Source organism: Rhea pennata, chromosome 31, assembly GCF_028389875.1.
Source record: "Rhea pennata isolate bPtePen1 chromosome 31, bPtePen1.pri, whole genome shotgun sequence".
Classification (NCBI taxonomy): domain Eukaryota; kingdom Metazoa; phylum Chordata; class Aves; order Rheiformes; family Rheidae; genus Rhea; species Rhea pennata.
This window is the reverse complement of record NC_084693.1, coordinates 2,889,873-2,908,983: the sequence shown is the minus strand read 5'-3', so window position 1 is coordinate 2,908,983 and position 19,111 is coordinate 2,889,873. Positions and strand designations below refer to the sequence as shown.

General features: G+C 67.4%; 1 protein-coding gene across 3 annotated transcripts; it reads right to left on the bottom strand.

The window, feature by feature from the left end:
* Positions 1-7,874: 7,874 nt before the first annotated feature.
* USF1 (upstream transcription factor 1) lies at positions 7,875-19,084 on the bottom strand. 3 transcript variants are annotated; one of them, XM_062597955.1, is made up of 12 exons: positions 18,989-19,084; positions 17,561-17,680; positions 13,701-13,791; positions 13,265-13,314; positions 12,641-12,759; positions 12,040-12,141; positions 11,582-11,774; positions 11,239-11,326; positions 10,767-10,825; positions 9,271-9,365; positions 8,774-8,902; positions 7,875-8,647 (listed from the first exon to the last, which is right to left on the bottom strand). In XM_062597955.1, exons 3-12 carry the CDS (start codon positions 13,706-13,708, stop codon positions 8,558-8,560), a joined length of 933 nt encoding a protein of 310 aa, XP_062453939.1. In that variant the 5' UTR covers positions 13,709-13,791; positions 17,561-17,680; positions 18,989-19,084; the 3' UTR covers positions 7,875-8,557. The 3 variants fall into 3 exon arrangements, with proteins under 3 accessions (XP_062453939.1, XP_062453937.1, XP_062453940.1); XM_062597953.1 differs by lacking the exon at positions 17,561-17,680; XM_062597956.1 differs by lacking the exon at positions 17,561-17,680 and having other exon boundaries at positions 12,641-12,753.
* Positions 19,085-19,111: the final 27 nt, after the last annotated feature.

Genomic DNA, 19,111 nt, shown 5'->3' with positions numbered 1-19,111 from the left:
CGCCGCTGCAAAGTGAGCCGGGGCAGATACCCGCGCCGCCGTCCGGCCCACCGGCACCGCCATGGGGAGGCGAAACGGCTCCTCTGAGGCCGATTCGGAGGAGATTTGGAACCGATAAACAGAGGGCGAAAGGCCGGCGGGATGGAGGAGCAAGGGGACTAAAGCCGCCGGGGCCGAGATCTCCGCTGAAGCGTGTCTAAAGGATGTAAAAACATCTGTAACACAAGAAAAGCTGTTTAACAAGAAGCTGCTGGGCTAAAAGCTAGGGAGAGCAAGCAGGGTTGTTTGTACCGGGTTTCCCGAGCGGTCCCATCCCATCCCCGGCGCCCGTGAAATGAGCCCAAGGGCAGATTTGGGGGCAGGGGGGTTAAAATCCCGCACGGCAGCTCATCCCTGCTGCGGGTTTCCAAATCCCCACGGCAGCTCAGCACTCACGGCGACCCCCAGAGCGGCCCCCAGCTCGTCCCAGGGGCAAAAATTCAACCCGGCTTGAAGGGGGAAACGTAAAAGCGTGTCCGGACCGGCTCGCTCGGCCGAGGAACGTGCCCGCAGCGGGGGCGAGGTTTGGCGTCGGCGCCCCGCCGGGCCGCGAGCCCTCCCCCCGGATCCCTGACTCACGGGAAATCACAGGGAAGGAGCGAAGCGGCGATTAATGGGGGCCGGTGACGCCGGCAGCCCCGCTTCGGGGACACGGGCACCGCCGAGCTCAGGACGGCCCCGAATCCCAGCTGAGATTCGGGGCCAAATTCTTCCCCGTCCGGGCTCCAGCGCAGCTAACGCCGGGCTCACGGACGCCTCTTCCCACCGCCGTCCCTTCGGCCAAAGCGGTTCTCTAAGCTCCCCCACCCCTCCCCGGCACAGGGACACGCGACGGTGTCCCCCCAGCATTGTCCCCGAGCGAGGGGACACCGCTACAGCTCCCCGTGCCGGGACGTCACGGCGTGGGATGCGCGAGGGCATCGCAGGGATCGTTTCGGGGCATAAAAAGGCAGGAACGGCCGGCAGGGTTTAAGGCGCTGCCGAACCGCTCTATGGGCCCAAAAGGTCCCTGCAGGCTTTATTCCCCCCCCCCACCCAGCAATCTCTCCCCATGCGCCCAAATTCACTGCTTTCCTTAAGAGAAAAAAAAAAAAAACAACGCAATGCCAAAGTGGAGCTAGGCGACTATCTCGGAAAATCTCCAAGCCGGGTGCGATTTTCCCGGCACCGGTGTAAGAGGGGAACGTTATCTGGCTCGTGCGGAGGGGGCCGAGGCGGCCGCGGGCCCGCTGCAGGGCCCGAACCCCGGGGACTCGCCGCTTTTTGTCCCCGGCCGGACATTCCCGTCGATGGGAACTTCTGACACTGGAGCTTTGGGCCGGGATCTTCCGGCGATCGAGGCCGGAAGAGGGGACGCGGCCGGGCTCCGCGGGACGCCCCGAGCCAGGCCGGCCCGGCCCGGCCCGGCCCGGCCTCCCCCCCCCGCAGCGCGGGCTCCAGGGGCGCAGGCGGGTGTCACCCACCGGCCGCCCCGTTTTGTCCCCGTCGCCCCCAAACCGGAGCGCACGCGGCTCCGTGCCCGGAGGCCCGGGAGGGCTCCGGGCAGGTTATTAATATCCTGTTATCGTCGGCGCTGCCGGGACGCAGCCGGGCTCCTGCAGGGTGACGATGGCCACGGTGGGGGGTGGGGGCAGGGGGCTGCCCGCAACGGGCAACCGGCCCCGGGGGTCAGCACGGGGCTGACGGCAGCAGAAACGGGCACCACCACCCCCCAGGAGCCAGGACCGAGCCGGGACCCCCCCCCCAAGGGACCCCGGGGACCGGGGCTGACCTGGAGACCCCCCCAGGGGGTCACCAGCACCGAGCTGGGGACCCTCGAGAGGTCCAGGGACCCCCCGAAGGAACCCGGGGACCGACCTAAAGACTCACCAGCAGCACCGGGACCGACCCGGAGACCTCTCCCCCCCGCCCCGAAGGGCCCAGGGACCGGAACCGACCCCGGGGACCCCCCCCCCAAGGACTTGGGGACCGACCCAGAGACCCTCCGCCGGTTACTGGCATCGGGACCGATCCAGAGACACCCCCACCCCCACCGAGGACCCCTCGAGAGACCCCGGGGACCGACATGGACCCAGGGACTCGCCGAGAGACCCGGGCAGCCGCCACCGGGACCGAGCTTGGGACCCCCCCAGGGGACCGAGGGACCGATCCGGGGAGGCCCCGCGGGTCACCGGCACCGGGACCAACTCGAGGGACCCGAGGGGCCGGGGCCGGGGCCGGGGCCGGGGCCGGGGCCGGGGCCGGGGCCCCACCCCCCCACCCCGAGGGACCCAGGGACCAACCCGGGGAGCCCGCGCCGCACCTCGGGACCGGGACTGGGACTGACCCTCGGTGGCCCCCCGGACCGACCCGCCGCCCCCCTTCCCGGGAGCGGAGACGCCCCGGGCCGGAACACGCCCCCTCGGCGGGCCCGCACTCACCGGCGGTCGCGCAGAGCAGCAGCAGCAGCAGCAGCTGCCGCCGCCGCCCCGGCAGCGGGCCGGGCCCCGCGCCGCCCCGCGCCGCCGCCGCCGCCGCCATGGCCGCTCCCGCCGCGCCGCCGCCGCCCGCACTCAGCGCCCCGCACGCCCCGCCCGCAGGTGCGGCCGCGGCCCCGCCCCGCCCAGGTGAGCCCCGCCCCCGCCCGCCGATAGGGCGGTGCCGCCGCTCGCCCCGCCCCCTTTGGAGACGGGCCAACCCGGAACGCCCCCTCCTCCCCCCCCCGTTAGCCAGGTGAAGGAGGAGCCCCGCCCAGTGCCGGGCTCCATTGGCTGCGCCGCCCGTCTCGTCAAGGCGGGGACCCCGCCTTACCCTCGTGCACCGCTCCCCCCGCGGCTCCGCCCCGACACCCCTGAATGAATGGCTCGTTTGACCCGCGGCTCCGCGACCATTGGCTGAGGCCCGCGAGCGACAGGTGTCGAGGGAGGGGGCGGGAGGCGTTGGCCAATCAGAAAGAGCGCTCTAACTTCTGGCCAATGGATACACGCCTCGCGGAGCCCCACCCCGCCCCCGCCCGCAGGCGGGGCACCTGCATCGTTGCTATGGCGACGGACGGGGGCTCCCGGGGCCGCCATCTCCGCCGGCCCCGCGGCGCCCCCTGGTGCCGGGGGGGGGGCGGTTGCGCCACGGTGATGTCACGCAATGATGACGTCACGTGGCAGCACCACCCCCCCCAAAAGTGCGCAAGCCCCTCCCCTGGGTGTGCAACGCCCCCCTCCAGAGTGTGCAAGCCCCTCCCCTGGGTGTGCAACACCACCCTCAAAGTGTGCGACACCCCCAAAAGGTGCAACCCGCCGCTCCAGGGGTGCAACCCCCTCCCTGGGTGTTACCCTGGGGGTGGGGGGGTCCCTTCACCCCCCCAGTTGGGGGTCAGGGCCCACCCCCCCACACACCTCTAAGGGGTCACCCCGAATCTGGGCACGGAGGGGCCCCCTTCACCCCAATTTGGGGGCTGGGGGCCCTTCCCCACACCCTAACCTAGCTCAGGGTGGGGGATGGGGGGGGCTCAGCCGGGGGTGGGGGGCGTGGGGGGAAGGGCAGGCCGAGGGGAGGGGTCGGGGATGTCCCCGTCCCCCCCAGCGCGGCCCCCCCCCCCCAAACACGGCCGGCCATGGCGGCGCCCCGCGGCCTCGGCCTCCTCCTGCTCGTCCGCGTCCTCGCAGGTACCCGCGTCCCCTCGGTTTTGGGGGGGGCTGGGAGGGGGGGTCTGCAGCCTCGGACACCCCCGCTCCTCCCGTCCCCCCAATATGGGGGTCTGCGTCCCCGCCGGGGGGGGGGGGACACGGCATAAGGGGGACCCCGGGCTGCGGGGGAGGCATGGGGCTGGCTGTGGTTTGGGGGGGGGGGACATGGATGCCTCCCTGCTCCCCCCCCCTTGCCCTGGGGACACTTCTGGGGAGTGGGGGGGCAGCACAGGGTGGGGGGGGGTTGCCCCGCCCGGACGCCTGGGCCCTCCCGCCAGCACCCTGCTCCCTGCCTCGGTTTCCCCAGCTGGAGTTGGGGCAGGGAGAAAGGGGGATCGGGGGGCGCCAGGGTCCCCCTGGCCCGGCCGGGGCACGTGGGACCCCCGGCTCGGGCGAAGACCCCCAACTTCAGCCCCGAACCAGCCCCAATTAGCGACAATTAAGGGTGAGGAGCTGTCAGCCCCTCCCCCCCCCTCCCGGCGCTTCGTTAGCAGCCGTGGGAACGAGCTGGGGCACAAGGGGCCTTTTGTTCCCTCCATGGCCCGGCTGGGACCCCCAGGACACCAGGTCCCCCCCCCCCCGGGTCCCCCAGGGGATGGGGGACATGGAGAGGGGGACACAGGGATGGGGACATGGTGGGGATGGGGGACATGGGGATGGGAACATGAGGATGGGGACGTGGCAGGGCTGTGGGACATGGGGATGGGGACAAGGGACGGGGGATGGAGACACGGTGGGGATGGGGGACACGGGAATGGGGCCATGGGGACAGGGACACAACAGGGCTGTGGGACGAGGGACGGGGATGGAGACACGGTGGGGATGGGGGACAAGGGAATGGGGACATGGGGACGGGGACACGGCAGGGCTGTCGGACATGGGGATGGGGACGAGGGACAGGAGGATGGAGACACCGTGGGGTTGGGAGCCATGGGGATGGGGCCATGGGGATGGGGACATGGCAGGGCTGTGGGACATGGGGATGGGGACACAGGGACGGGGACATGGCAGGGCTGTGGGACATGGGGATGGGGACGAGGGACAGGAGGATGGAGACACGGTAGGGTTGGGGGACATGGGGATGGGGCCATGGGGACGGGGCCATGGGGATGGAGACAAGGTGGGGATGGGACACAGTGGGACTTGGGGATGCAGGGACGGGGACATAGTGGGGATAGGGACACGGGGATGGGGATGTGGGGACAGGGACACAGTGGGGCTGGGAGACATGGAGATGGGGGACATGGGGATGGGGACACGGTGGGGATGGGGGACAGGGGGATGGGGACAGAGGAATGGGGACACAGTGGGGATGGGGGACGCAGGGATAAGGGAACACAGCAAGGATGGGGGACAGTAGGGATGGGGACGGGGGGCCGTGGTGGGGATGGGGGACACGGGGATGGGGACATGAGGATGGGGACATGGCAGGGCTGTGGGACATGGGGAGGGGGATGAGGGACGGGGATGGAGACACAGTGGGGATGGGGGACAAGGGAATGGGGACATGGGGATGGGGACACGGCAGGGCTGTCGGACATGGCAGGGCTGTGGGACATGGGGATGGGGACATGGGGACGGGGACATGGCAGGGCTGTGGGACATGGGGAGGGGGACGAGGGACAGGGGGATGGAGACACGGTGGGGATGGGGGACACGGGGATGGGGCCATGGGGATGGGGCCATGGCAGGGCTGTGGGACATGGGGATGGGGCCATGGGGACGGGGACACGGTGGGGATGGGGGACACGGGGATGGGGCCATGGGGACGGGGACATGGCAGGGCTGTGGGACATAGGGAGGGGGATGAGGGACAGGGGGATGGAGACACGGTGGGGATGGGGGACACAGGGGGCAGGGGGGACGTGGGGAGCGGGTGCTGTGCTGACGCCGCTGCCCAGGCGCGGGCGCCGTGCGGGTGTCGGTGGGCGCCGGCAGCCTGCGGGTGCTGCGGGGGGACAGCGTCACCCTGCCCTGCTCCTTCCACACCACCGCCGGGCCCCAGCGCCTCAACATCGTCTGGACGGCCACCGCCGCCACCCCCAACGCCCACCCCCAGCAGGTGGGTGCCGGGGGGTGAGGGGAGAAGGGGGGCAGCACCCAGCACCGCCCTGCCCACCCCCCGTGGGGCTAGCCCCTGCCCCAGAGCCCCCCCGGGTGCTGCAGGGCTGGGGAGGGCAGGAGGTGCTAGAGGGTCCCTGGGTGCCCCATCTGGGGTGCTGCAAGGTTGGGGGGGGGAGGAGGTGCTGGGGTGTCCCTGGGTGCCCCCCCCCCCGAGTGCTGCAAGGTCAGGGGGGTAAAGAGGTGCTGAGGGGTCCCTGGGTGCCCCCCTGGGGTGCTGCAAGGTTTAGGGGGGGAGAGGTGCTGGGGGGTCCCTGGGTGCCCCCCTGGGGTGCTGAAAGGGCTGGGGGGGTCCTTGAGTGCCCCACCCCAATGCCCCAGAGGCCTCTAAGTGCTGCAAGACTTGGTGAGGGGGCAGGGGGTGCTGGGGGGGGTCCCTGGGTGCCCCCAGGGTGCTGTGGGGCTGGGGGGACCAGGGGGTGCTGGGGGGGGGTCCCTGGGTGCCGCTTGGGTGCTGTGGGGCTGGGGGGAGCAGGGGGTGCTGGGGGGGGGCCCTGGGTGCCCCCATGGGTGCAGCAGGGCTGGGGAGGGCAGGGGATGCTGGGGGGGTCCCTGGGTGCCCCCGTGGGTGCAGCAGGGCTGGGGAGGGCAGGGGATGCCGGGGGGGGGGTCCCTGGGTGCCTGGCCCCGCTGCGCCCTGCAGATCCTGGCGTACGAGCGGGGCGAGGTGCACGAGAGCCCCTCGCCCTACGCCGGGCGGGTGGCCTTCGCCTCGGCGCCCACGCGCAGCGCCGCCATCGTCCTCGAGGGCGCCCGCGCCTCCGACACCGGCCTCTACCAGTGCAGCGTCACCAACCCGCCCGACCGGCAGGCGCCCGCCGTCGGCCTCATCCGGCTCACGGTGCTGGGTAGGACGCGGGTCGGGCGAGGATGGGCGGGGGGGGCACCCGCGGGAGCCCGCTCGGAGACGGAAGCGCCCACGCGTCCCCGCAGTGCCGCCCTCGGAGCCCGAGTGCTGGCGCGAGGGCAGCGCCGAGCCGGGCGCCCGCGTGCGCCTGGGCTGCGCCGTGCGCGAGGCCGTGCCGCCCCCCACCTTCACCTGGCACCGGGTGCCCCCGGCCGAGCGGCCCTTGTCGCCCACCTACGAAGGTACGTTTTGGGGATGGGGTGGGGGGGGGGGATCCCCGGAGCGGTGAGGGAGGGACGCCCGCGGGCGCCTCGCTGACGCTGCCCATCCCCGCGGCGTCTGGGAGCAGGGGAGCTCCGGGCGCTGCTGACGCTGCCCAACGTGACGGCCGCCAGCGCGGGGTTGTACCGCTGCACCGCCGCCAGCGCCTTGGGCGCCGCCTCGTGCACCCTGGAGCTCCGCGTGGGCACCGGTGAGTCCTGACCTGTCCCCCACCTCAGCACCCGGGGACGGCGTTTTGGGTGGTGGGGGGGGGGGGGTTGCGCTCACCCTGCCAGGGCACCGCTGACCCCCCGTGCCGATGCCTGGCAGCTGCCCGCGCCGCGCCGGACTTGGCTGTGGGCATCTCGCTGCTGCTCGTCATGGCACTGGTGCTCCTGGCGCTCTTCGCCCTGGCGCTCCGGCTCCAGCACCGGAGCAAGCGGCCGGAGCAGGAGGAGGAGGAGGAGGAGGAGGAGGAGGAAGGGTCCTACAACGAGATCAGGTGAGGAAAAAACCTTCCTCCCGCCTCCCTTGGGGGAGCCCGGCCCCGACCACCTCCGGCGTCTCCCCAGGATCGACAGCTTCTGCCCCGCGCGCCCGGCGGGCTCCAGGCGCCCCACGGGCGAGGGAGCCCCGGCCCCGCGCCCGCCCGGGCCCCGCTGGCTCTTGGCCACCTCCGTCGGCAGCGGGCACCCAGCGGAAGGCTCCTCGGGCGGCAGCAAGGAGGGGCACTGGGCCACGGGCCGCCGCGGGCGCCCCGGGGTGCAGGTGTAGCTCCCCCCCCACCCCCGCCACTGCCAGGTGACGGTGACACCGGTGACACCCAAAGGGCAGAAAAGCCCCACGGCCCCTTGGGCGCAAGGAAGCTCGTGCCCGTGTAGGTGCCAAGCTTTGCCCCTGGGGCATGGGCAAGGGGAATAAACCGTGGCACCTGCAAAAACAAATCACTATTTTTTTTATTTATTTTTGCTTTTTTTAAATTCAGAGAGTTAAAAAAAAAAAAAAGAAAAAAAAAAAAAACAAGTCTGTGCCGGCAGGGCCGGGCCAGCCGCAGCTGGCAGGGGAGAATGGGGTGCTCTGGCCGCCCCCAGCACCCTGAGCGGGTGCCGCAGGGGGCAGAGCCCATCTGGCCGCTGCCAGAGCCGCTGGGGCACCCGCCGTGTCCCCCCCCCAACCCTGTGGCGCTGGCTGGGCCGGGGAGCAAGACGGAGGAGGAAGAGGAGGAGGAGGAGGAGGAGGAGGAAAGGGAAGGCAGTGCCAGAGGGGCAGCGGGAGCCGGGGCCGGCGCCCGGGGCCGAGCGCGCGTGCACGAAGCGCGGGCTGGGGGCGGGAGGAAGGCGTGAGACGGGGAGCGGTGACGCCGGGCGCCGGCGGGGACAACACGGGCAAGGCGGGGAGGGGACGGGGACAAACCAAAAAACGGGAGGGTCCTTATGTCACACCGAGGAGGTACTCGCTAACGGGCGCCGGTGGCTCGATTCGGGGACGGGGACGGGGTCGGGGGGTGGCGCGGGGCGCTGCCAGTCTCGCTGCCGGGCGGCCGCGGGCACGGTGGCGCCGTCCTTGGCCGCCGGCCCCTCCAGAGTCCCCAGCCCCGCGCGGCGCCAGTCGCCCTCCCTGGCCCCCGTCAGTGGCTGTCGTTCTTGATGACGATCTCCACACCGTGCTGGCGGAGCTGTGCCCGCAGGATCAGGTTCTTGTTCTTCAGATCCTCCACCTGGGAAAGGGACAGGCGTGAGACCAGGTGTGGCACCCCCGCGGCCGGCCGGGCACCCGGCCTAAGGCACCCTCACGGCCCGCAGGACGCGCGTCGGGAGCGAGACCTCCCCAGCGCTCGGCTCACCTGCTGCCGCAAGACCTCGTTGTCCATCTGGAGCTGATCGAGGCCCTGCAGCTCCTCGGAGAGGCGGTGGTTGCTCTGTCGCAGCTCCTGGATGTAGTCGCAGGCTTTGGAGAGGATCCCGCCTTTGCTCTGGGCCAGAGGGACGGGACATGAGAAGGGACGAGAGGACCCGCTGGCCACCCGGTTCCTGTCCCCCGTCCCCCCAGAACCAGCTCCGTTCTTGCTGGCTCCGCAAGCGCCACCCAACGAAACCTTGCGTCACCAAAGGAGGGCACCCAGCACCAGCGAGCAGCCCGGTAGCACTAGGTGCCCGTTGAGCGCTCATGGGGACGCGGGTTCCTCACCGCCCCAAAACCCGGGCACGTCCCACTTGCACGGAGAGGCCACAGAGCTGGGCTACTGGCCCTGTTTCACTGCCTGTCTCTCACACAGGGCACCAGGAGAAGCGGTTGCAACCCCTCCGCGGTGCCGTGTCCGGCTCTGACGGGGTCTCTTACCTGCCCCGACTTGGTGTTCTCCATAGAGCAGTCTGGGATGATCTTGGAGAGCTGCACGATCCAGTTGTTAATCTTGTCCCTGCGCCGGCGCTCCACTGCGAGCGAGACAGAGGGCACCAGGGCCGTCAGCACCGTCCCAGCCCGGAGACCCCCCCCCCCGCCTTGGGGGCAAAGCGTCTCCCTCTTAGCTGGGTCCCCAGAGGGAGCTGGCCCGCAGTGCAAACCTCGGCGGGGCCTCTCCCCCCACCCGGCCCAAGGATGGGCAGCGCCATCCCAACGCCCTCCTGGCTGCGCTGAAGTTGGGGGGCCTCGAGGAGGGCAGCGATTGGCGTTAAGGGCCCAGGAACCCAACCTTTCGAAAGTCTGGGAAAGCAAAGATCAAGCACCCAAACGGCCTTAGCTTTGTCCTTGTAGCCGCCTCCGCGCGGGGACCCGAATCCACCTCCACCTAACCCCTGGTCTCAAGCCCTCGGACCGCCGAGCAGGATTAACGCTCGCTCGGCCAGGCTGAGGCAAACCAGCTCGTCGTGGGATGACGGCAGGGTCCGGATCTGACGGACGGGGACCAACCTGCCCTTCCTGCTGCAGCCCCAGCTTGGCCCAGCAGCCTCTGGAGAAGCTGAGGGGAGCTAATAGTGAAGGACAAGGGCAATTTAATGGCTGGACCAAGGCGCAGGGATGAGGAAAAAAAAATATACTGATTTTTTGGTCAAGCCACCTCTGAATTTTGGCAAAGGTGAGGGCTGTTGCTTCAGCCTAGGCAGGATGCACTTCTCAGCCTGTCCCCCCTTGGCTTTCAGGTGTTTTTGAGAAGTTATTTTTGAAGTCAAAAAAAACAGGAATTGGCAGAACACCTCCTGTTTGGATTCCTTCTCAAATTTCCACCCGCCTTTCGTTTCCGTAACTGAACCTCTTCTCCAAGGCCAGCCTGAGCTCAACCACACCGCAGGACACTTCCAAGAGCTACTCTGTAGGGGTTTGGCCAAGCGATCACCCCTCCGGACCACGGGCTCCACCTGACCGCTCGTGCCAGAAGACACCAACACGCTGACGGCAGGCGCGGATACGTGCGAGGGGCTCAAAGCAGAGCCCTCGAGCCCCGGCGAACGCCGCCCAGGGCTGCCGCGCCCCTCGGTCGTGTCGGCGAGGGTCGGCGGGCTTGCTCGCACCAAGGGCAAAGCCAAGGCCTGTCTGGGTGCCTTACCTGTGCGGTTCTCAGGCTTTCCAAGGTTTGAGTTTCTTTCAAGTTTAATCTTCTTAGCTCTGGCTTCCCTGCTTCTGATAATTACAGCTCTCCCATAAGAGGTTTTACCCTTAACTGATAAGAGCTTTGTGATATGTCCTTAGAGTTTTTCCATCTAGGTGGGAATAGATAAAGAGTTAACCCAGGGAAACCTCCGCTCCCTGACATTTCTGCAGGCCAAGTTTCCCTCAGAGAGAGCTACTGCCCAAAGAAGACATCTCTCTTCCTTCCCCGGGGCCCTTCCCGTCAGTACCTTCGTTGTGCTGCGCTCGGCGTTTCTCATCCCGGGTTGTCCGCGGCGCCTCTGATTTCCTAGGAGGAAAAGCCAAGCGGGAGGTTTGGTCCCAGGGACGCAAGTGAGGGCTTTTTCGGCATCTCAAACTCTCCCCCACCGCCACCGCAGGCAAAGCGGAGGGTGCCACATCAGGGACACCGCAGAGGAGGGGTAATTCCAGCTGCCAGCCCTGCGGCACAGCCTGGCAGCACCCAGCTGAGCGCTGGCTCTGCCCGCAGGCAGGATCAGTGCGACCCAATCTGTTCCGGGGAGCGCCAAGGGAAAAGGCTCCAGGCCTCAATCCCAGCACGGCGTCATCAAAACGTTTCCCCTCCTTCTCCCGCGCGAGCCTCCGCGGCTTTGTCCCTCGGCCCTTCTCCTGGAGACCACCCTCAGGGCGGAGCGCCCAGCGGCGGAACGGGGAGGGAAGAGGAGAGGGGCAGATACTCACGGGGAGTAGGGATGGGTGCGGGGAGCGATGGATCTCTGCGCTCCACCCTGCAGGACTTCTTGGGGCGACATCATCACAAAGAATTGCCCTGCGCAGCCAAAAAAGGGGTCACGCAGGGAACAGGCCACAAGTCGACTAATCCCATCAGGGACAACCTGGGGATGGGGACCAGAACCTCCCGGGGTGGCTCCCAAGGGGACAGAGACATGATGTTCCCCCCACCCCACACCCATCTCCTCCCAGCAATGGTCAGCTTGGTTCACAGGGAGCCCCAAAAGCCTCACGGCCCGCAGGAAAGGCGGCTCGCTGCTGTCCCCGTCACCCCGAGGCGCCCCAGCCATACCCGTGGGTGTGGGCTGCCCCAGGAGGGCCTCCGAGTTCTGCGTGGTGACGACGGCGGTGGCCGTGGTCCCCGCCCCGGCAGACGTGCTGGTGTCAGCCACGGCCGTGGTGGGGAAGTAGGTGTAGTGAGTCTCCGTGGCCGTGGCCTCCGTCTCCACCGCATCCTCGCTGGTGAAGGCGCCCTGGATGACGGCCTGGAGGAGACACGGGACGCATTGGGGGCGGGGGGATCCCCACGCGGTGCTGCCAGGCCGCCCCGCAGAGGGAAGAAGGCGCTGCCGTGCCGCGTCCCACGGCGGGACGGCTGGGAGCCGCCGGGAGCAGCGGGCAAGCGGAGGGGAAGGCCCCGTCCTGCCCCTTTACCGCCCGCCGCTTTCCCTGCCCACCCCGAGAGCTCGCAGCAGGCTCCCGAGGGAGCTGTTGGCCAAGGCCGGTGACGAGGTGGCTCTCAGCGCCTACCTGTGTCATGGACTGTGCCGCCGGGTACCCGCTGATGGCACTGGTGCCCTCTGTCTGCCCATCCAGCTGCCCGTCGGCCACTTGGATCACCCTGTACATCACCTGGGGGAAAGAGCCGTAACTACAGGGACGGGGGACAAGGACACGATCCCGCCCCTCCCCTCCTGCGGAGGCTCAACCCTGCCTGGAGGCCTTGGGGGTGCTCAGCACAGCGCAGGATCAGGCCAAGAGCACAGTCCCCTGCTCTGCACCCCAATCCCTCCTGCTTCCTTCACGCTCCTCACACCCCCTGCAGATCCTTCCAGCTGTAACACCGACGCACTGGACTGCCCAGAGGGAACAAATCCTGCTCCACCTCCAGCACCAACGCAAAAAATAAACCTCAGCTTGTTTCCTTCAGCAGCGGACTCAACCCTCGTGCTCATGGGTTCCCCCACCAGGTCGTACATGGGGGAAACCAATCTGTAGGGTAAGCTGCTGTTTCTCCCGTCCCCTTCCTTCCCACATCCACAGGGTGTTTCTGGGCCCCGAAGACACCCCACGCCCAACCCAGCCAGGGGCCGGAGCGGAGCTCGTGTGCCTCCGCAGCTCGGGTCCGTACCTGCGTCCCGCCGTTCTCTGTGCGAAAGACATACTTGATGTTGGGGTCGGGGAAAGTAGCTGCAGACTGGATGCTGGCAATGGCGACGCTGGTGGGATCCTCGCCTGTGGCCACTGCACCTTAAGGAAAGAAGGTGGGGAGGCCCATAACGGGGAAAGGGAACGGGCGCTCACGGGGCCTGGCGCTCTCCCTTCGTCACGGAGATGAGCTTGGAGGCAGCTCCTCTCTCCCAGCAGGGCAAGGCGGGGGAAGGATGGGATTTCAGTGGTGAAAGCGGGTCCCACGTTATCCCGGCACGTGCCTCCTTCTGCAAGGCACCCGACGCTGGGGGTTACGCTCCGCGTCGGAGCTGGCGCGGCAGGGAGCTGCCTCGAGCCGCTCCATCGCCTCCCGCGGGGATCTGGGGATCCATCTCCCCTTCCAAGCACTGGGCAGAGATGAGACTCCCATCCCGGCCGCCGCAGACACAGCAGGAACCGGATTCACTGGCCTGAACATCCTCCCCACTGCTCTGCAATCTCCCAGACAGCCCTAAGCGCCCAAAAGCTCTACCACAGCGCGCCTCGCTCCCGCGGGGCCGGCTCGCCTGCCGCGCCAGCGCTGGGGATGGAGGTCCCCTCTCACCTTCCTGGATCTGCACCGTGCCCTCTTCCGTCTCGGCTGCTTTCTGCTGTCTGCAAACGCAAACGAAGCCATGGTGAGGAGCGAACGCGCGAGACCGAGACCGGCCGGGGGACCAGCAGCCCTTCACACCCTCTCACGTGGAATCGCTCAGAGGTTTGGGGTGTAGGAAGCTTCAATATCAGCTTCCAAAAAGCACCACCAGCTCGGTCATTAGCTGGATCGGCTTCAACGTTAACCCTTAACCACAGCTTATGTTATCCATGGAAAATTCGGATTTGGCCTGTGCAAGTGTCTCTGCTGAAGAGGGCCTTTGACGGGTCGGGACGCAGTCACATAGCTGTTGTTCCCATCTATTCAGCCCCGGTGCCCAAGTAACGCGCTGGATAAAGGCATCTTTGTCAGCACCGCGGCAGCCGGCCACTGCCCGGGTACTCACCCCTTCATCTCTTTGCTCCGTCAGGCATCAGAAGAGCAGGTCTCCGATTTTCCTCCCGAGTTTCTCGCTTCAGAGAGCGGTTTTCAGAGCCCTGAGGAGGAAGAAAAAAAAAAAAAAGCAGCGTCTCAGAGGCGACTGCCTCACGGCTGACGGCACTGCCTCCCCAGGCTTTCCCCTCGAGGAGTTTGGCTGGGCTCTGCCCGCTTCCCCCGGTGGGGCTCCCCTTCAGGCCTTGGTTTCAGCCTTCCTCCTGGAGCAGAGGACGAGGAACGGCCCCATCACCTCCGTCCCACCTCGCCACGTCCCTCAGCCGGGCCTGGTGGGACAGGCAGGGACACGGAGGCGAGCAGGACCAGCAGCGACCGTCCCACGGCACGACCCCACCACGAGCTGCAAATCCCCCTCGCCGCCCCAGCTTCCCCACATCCAGCCCGGCCCTCCGTGGATGGTTTGCCTCCGGGATACCCCGGGAAACGCTTCCTCCAACAGCACGGACCCGCCTGTCCTATCTAGACCGAACACACCTAGGCTCGGCGAACAGCTCCAAGCCACCAACGGTCCCCGCCGCCACCAGCTCGCCTGCCCCACGCATCAAGGCCCCAAGAGCCCCTCTGAAGCCGCTCTCGGCTGCGGCCCTGTTCCAGACTCCCCGTCTCCCGTCTCTGCTTTTACGTGTATTTTATAAATAACATATATATATTATTTTGAGCATACTAAAGGCCAAGGATCACCGATCTTCCCCCTCGGAGAGGGGGGATGCAGCGGCATCTCTCCCCACCGATCCAAGCACGCCGGTTCTCCGCGGCACCTCCACCCACCCGCCCTCGTCCCCGACGGCAGCCGAAAGCCGCGGCGGGAGAGGTTTGCCAAGCTGCCTGCCCTGGCGCTCCTCCTCCCCGGCCGTCACCCATCGCCGCTTTACGCAACTCCCGTCGCCCAGCGGGACCCGCTGGCACCGAACGCGGGGCCGACACCGGGATCACGCGGCCGCCCGGAAGCCCCAGATCGCTGCCGCGCCTCGCCGATTCCAGGTTAACGCGACCGCCGCCGCGAAGGGAACGGTTTCGTAACGCGAAGAGCTTCCGCCTAAGAAGGTCACGCTGCGCCGAAGCGGGCAAAGCCCATCGGGAACGCACGCGGGAACCATCCCCTCTCCGGGACGCGGGGGCAAACCGGAGCAGCTTTGCGCTGCCCGTCCGCATTCGCCCCGCGTCAAGGCTCGACCCGCCTCCCCCGCGCGCTCTCTTCGCATCCCCGCGCTGCCGTGCGTCTCTCTGGCTTGTTTTCGGCTTCTTGCTCCCGCGTCGCCCAACGGCGCTCACCGACGGAGCCACTAACACGCCGCCGGCAAGGGAAGAGATGGAGCCACCGGCCGGCTGCGCTGCCGCTCACCAACGTCGGCCAGTTCCCGGCACCAAGCCGGGTGAAGGGCAAGAGGCGATGAAACAGCTCGTGGCCGGGGAGAGCTCAGCCCGAAAGCGAAGCTGGGGCAAGCAAAACGCCAAGGAAGAGGACACTGGAGAAAAAGGCGAGCTCCATCTTTCCGGATCCCTCTTAACCAGGTGGCTCCACCTTTCTGCCCCCGGCTGATGCCGCCGGGGCTGGTCCTGCGGCGCTCCGCAGCCCCCGCGGGCCCGGCCGCGGCCCCCGGGGTTAAAGCCCGGCTAGGCGAGGGCGACAACCACGCGTCCGTGGAGCCAGCTGGCAGCGGCGACGGCCCCGCCGCGAGACTTTGCTCTCGGGGAAGAGGCTGCTCCAGCGAGCCGCAGCCCAGCGAGGCAACGGCCGAGCTCTGCGCCAAGCCAGAGCCTTTGCCCTGTCCTGCCCTCACCTCCAGTCGCGAGCAAAGACACCAGCGCGGTAAATCCCTACGACTTTCCTTTTTAAATTGCCCACGGAGCTGGGAGCGAACGATCCAGCGCGACTGCGGCTGCCGTTCGGAGGTGGAAGCGGTATCAAAGCCAGCGCGTAGCGGTGACCCATTTCTCCGGCTGTGACACGACTGCGGGGATAAGAGACGTCCCTAGAAACTACACAGCAACATCGCGCGCAGCCTCCAGCTCTTGGAGCCTGCCTCCAGGACCTCCTCCTCCTCCTCTCCGGTAACAGGGGCAGGGGATCGACCAAGCGACCCGTTTCCTGCTGCTCTCCGGAGCGAGCCGAGACCCGCTCCAGCCCTGTTAGGAGGCATTCGCAGGCTGGCATCTCTCCGACAAATCGGGAGAGCAACAAACCGGCTCCCTCTGCACCAACGCGCAGGCGGCGGCAGGTCCTGGCTGTCACCGGATCCGTGCCGAACCCTGCGCATTCCCCATGGGAACGCTGCTGGGACCTGCAGAAAACTGGGACAGAGCCCCGAGACGGCAGCAGTCCCGGACCTGATGGCACGTTAGAGAGAGGACAGGGCTCACGGCGAGCCAGGTCCCCAGGCGATGCCCACTGGCAGCGCGGAGGATTTAAAAACAGAGGCAAATCCCCTCGGGGGGCCGCGAGGATGCCCACACGCGGCGCCAACCCGCAGCTCCGCAGAGGCTCCCGGCCCGTTTCCGCCGCCATCGCGAGGATTAAACACGCGACACCGGTGGGCGACTCCACCGAGACCCCCAGCAACAACTCGGGCGCTCTCAAGCGTCGCTTTGCTCCACAAAACGGGAGCGTGAGCTGTCCCTGCAAAGCCAGGGCACGCGCAGGCACCGTTTCAGGGCGATCTGGGGGGGATGCAGGAGTCGCCGGCAGCCCGGCCCTCTTCCCCCTCTGTCCCTCTTCCTCCTCCGGAGCTCGTTTCACTTTCGCATCCTCCCTGCTTCCGCGCTTCGATTTCAAGCACCGCAGGGGGAAAAGGTTGTTTTCCTTCGAGTAAATAACTCTTCCCACCAGAGCTTTGCAACCAGCCAGCCAGCAGCTTGCTAGTGGACACCAGCTTTCTAATCTCCAGAGGGGATTTCATTTTATCTTTTTATTAGAGACCGAGCTGAACTGAGCAAATAATTCGGTTTTGACAGCAGTGACTCGACACGTCTACAACCGAAATCTGCCCCAGTCAAGAAGGAAAAAAAAAAAAAAACAAAAAACCTCCCTTGGCCAAGGCTGAGGATATCTGCGGGATTTAAAAAAACAGCTGCAAAGATGGAGGGGGGGGCTCTGCATTTATGAGCCTCATAAGTATAAAAAATTGCTGCATTTTTACCCCCCGAGAAGCCAGGGAGTTTATTAACTCTAATTAGGCCTCTCCTTGCCTGAATCAACCTGAGCATCCACGTCGGAGCAGCCCCGGCGGGATCGGGCTTCCCCTCCTGTATTTTAGCAACCAGTTAAGGCAGGAAAACACGGGGTTTGCCCAGCTCAGCGGGAGAGAGGAACGCCAGGCCGCTTCCCGGCCCCGTCTCCGTGCAAAAAAAAATAAAATTAAATTAAAAAAATCACCGGGAAGGACGTGCTCGCCTCTCCCTTCTCCATCGCCAGCTCTCCCGCCCGCGCAGCAGTGCCGGCGCCGCCACCGGCTCTTCTCCCATCTGTTTCTTTGTCACCCAGCTGGCGTCACTCGTCCGTCCGTGTCCCCCCCCCCCCCTTCCCCGCTCCTCCCTCCACCGCCATCGCCCGGGCTCGGCTCCGCGGCGGCGGCCCTCTTCCTCCTCCGAACGTCTCCGGCAGAGCCGGCCGCTGGCACCGGCTCCTGGCGCGGGTCCGTCCCCTCCCACAACCACCGTCGGCCGGGCCCTTCCAGGAAACCCTCTTTTGTTTTCGCACTGTCCGAGACGCTTCGATTCGAGCCCGACGGGCCTTCGAAAGCGGCGGGTGAACCCAAGGGCGAGAGAGCAAAAAAAAAAAAAAAAAAAAACAAAAACAACAAAAAAAGAAACCTGCAGAGCCCGTTTCCGAGCGGCTCAAGGACCTGCCCCGCGTCGGGGCCGAGCTGCGGCCGCTTCCGAAGCGCGTCCGACCGCCTCTCTGCCTTTAAGCCGAGGCTACGATTTCCAGGCCTGTCCATACAGAAACGGCATCGGTTAATCCCAGATCAATCCGGCGGCGCCCGTCCCCACCCAGCAGCTCGGAGCCGAAAGACCCTTCCCAAATCTAAAGCCGCTTGAGTGCCCCCCGTCCGCCCCCGTCCCCCAAAATATGTGGGGTTTTGCCCCACGGTAAAACACCCCTCCCTGTCACTGCCGCGGCAGTGCCAGCGCGGCCAGCGAGCCGTCACAGCGGAAAAAAATAACAACAACATCAAAAAAAGAAAGAGAAATAAACAGCCAAGGTGAAGGCCGAGCGCCCCTGGGGGGGGGGGGCAAACATGGGGGGGTTTATCATGGGGTTGGGGGGGGCATGGCCCTGCGGGGTGCCAGGGCAGGCAGGGATGCCGGTGGCACCCCAGGGACAGGGCGCGTGCCCCCACCCCGAAACACAGCCCTGCTGCTGCCACCCTGGGGTGAGAGAGGCCCCCCCCCGGAGGGAGGAAATACCTCCCCCCCCCCCCCCAGAGAGGGTACAGGGTTTGGTGTGGGGAAGGGAAAAAAAAAAAAAAAGCAGGGTGACAGGCTTGAGGAGGGCAAAATGGGGTGCCCTAACCCCCAGGTGGGGGCAACAGGGTAGTAAAAAAATAGGGTGACAAACTGCAGGGGGAGCAAAATGGCTGCTACACCCCAGGTAGGGGTGAGGGGACCACGGTGGGGGGGGGGGGTGGCAGAGCAGTGGGGCAGTAAGAAAGGGGGGGCTGGGCCAGGGGGATGATATGGGGTGCGATCATCCAGGGGGGGCAACAGGGCTGGAAGGGCAATGGGGCAGCCGTGGGGCGGGGGAAGGCCACAACAGGAGGGCAACAGGGGGCTGCACCCCAAATTGGGGGGGGCTGTACCCCACGGAGGGAGAAGGGGAGAAAAATGGGGGGGCGCTACCCCATGGAGGGGAGTCTGGGGGGGGGGGCTTACCCCAAAATGGGGGGAGGCCGTGCCCCATTGGTGGGGGGCAGAGGGGCCCTACGTCACTGCGAGGGGGTGAGGGAATGGGGGGGGCTACCCCACTGAGGGGGGGGTGCTCTACTGGGGGGGGGGGCATGGGGGCTGCCCCACTGTGGGAAGGGGCTGCCCCACTGTGGGGGGGCCGAAGCCGGGGGGAGGCAGCGGGGAGACGGAGCGGGCGCAACCTCCCCCCCACACACACCCGGGGGGCAGCGGGGGAGGCAGGAGGGCCCCGCACCCCGGGGCGGGGAGGGAGCAGGGGGGCGTGTGGGGAGGGAGCGGGACCCCCCCGGCCCGCGCCCGCGGCGCCCCGGAGGCCGCGGCCCGGCCCGTTACCTCGCTCTGCCAGGCCGCCCTGTGCGCGCTCGCCCCCTTGTCTCGCCATGGAGCTCTGCACATGCGCAGCGCGCCGCCGCCGCCGCCATGGCGGGGCCGGGCGGAAGCGCGCCGCCGCCCCGC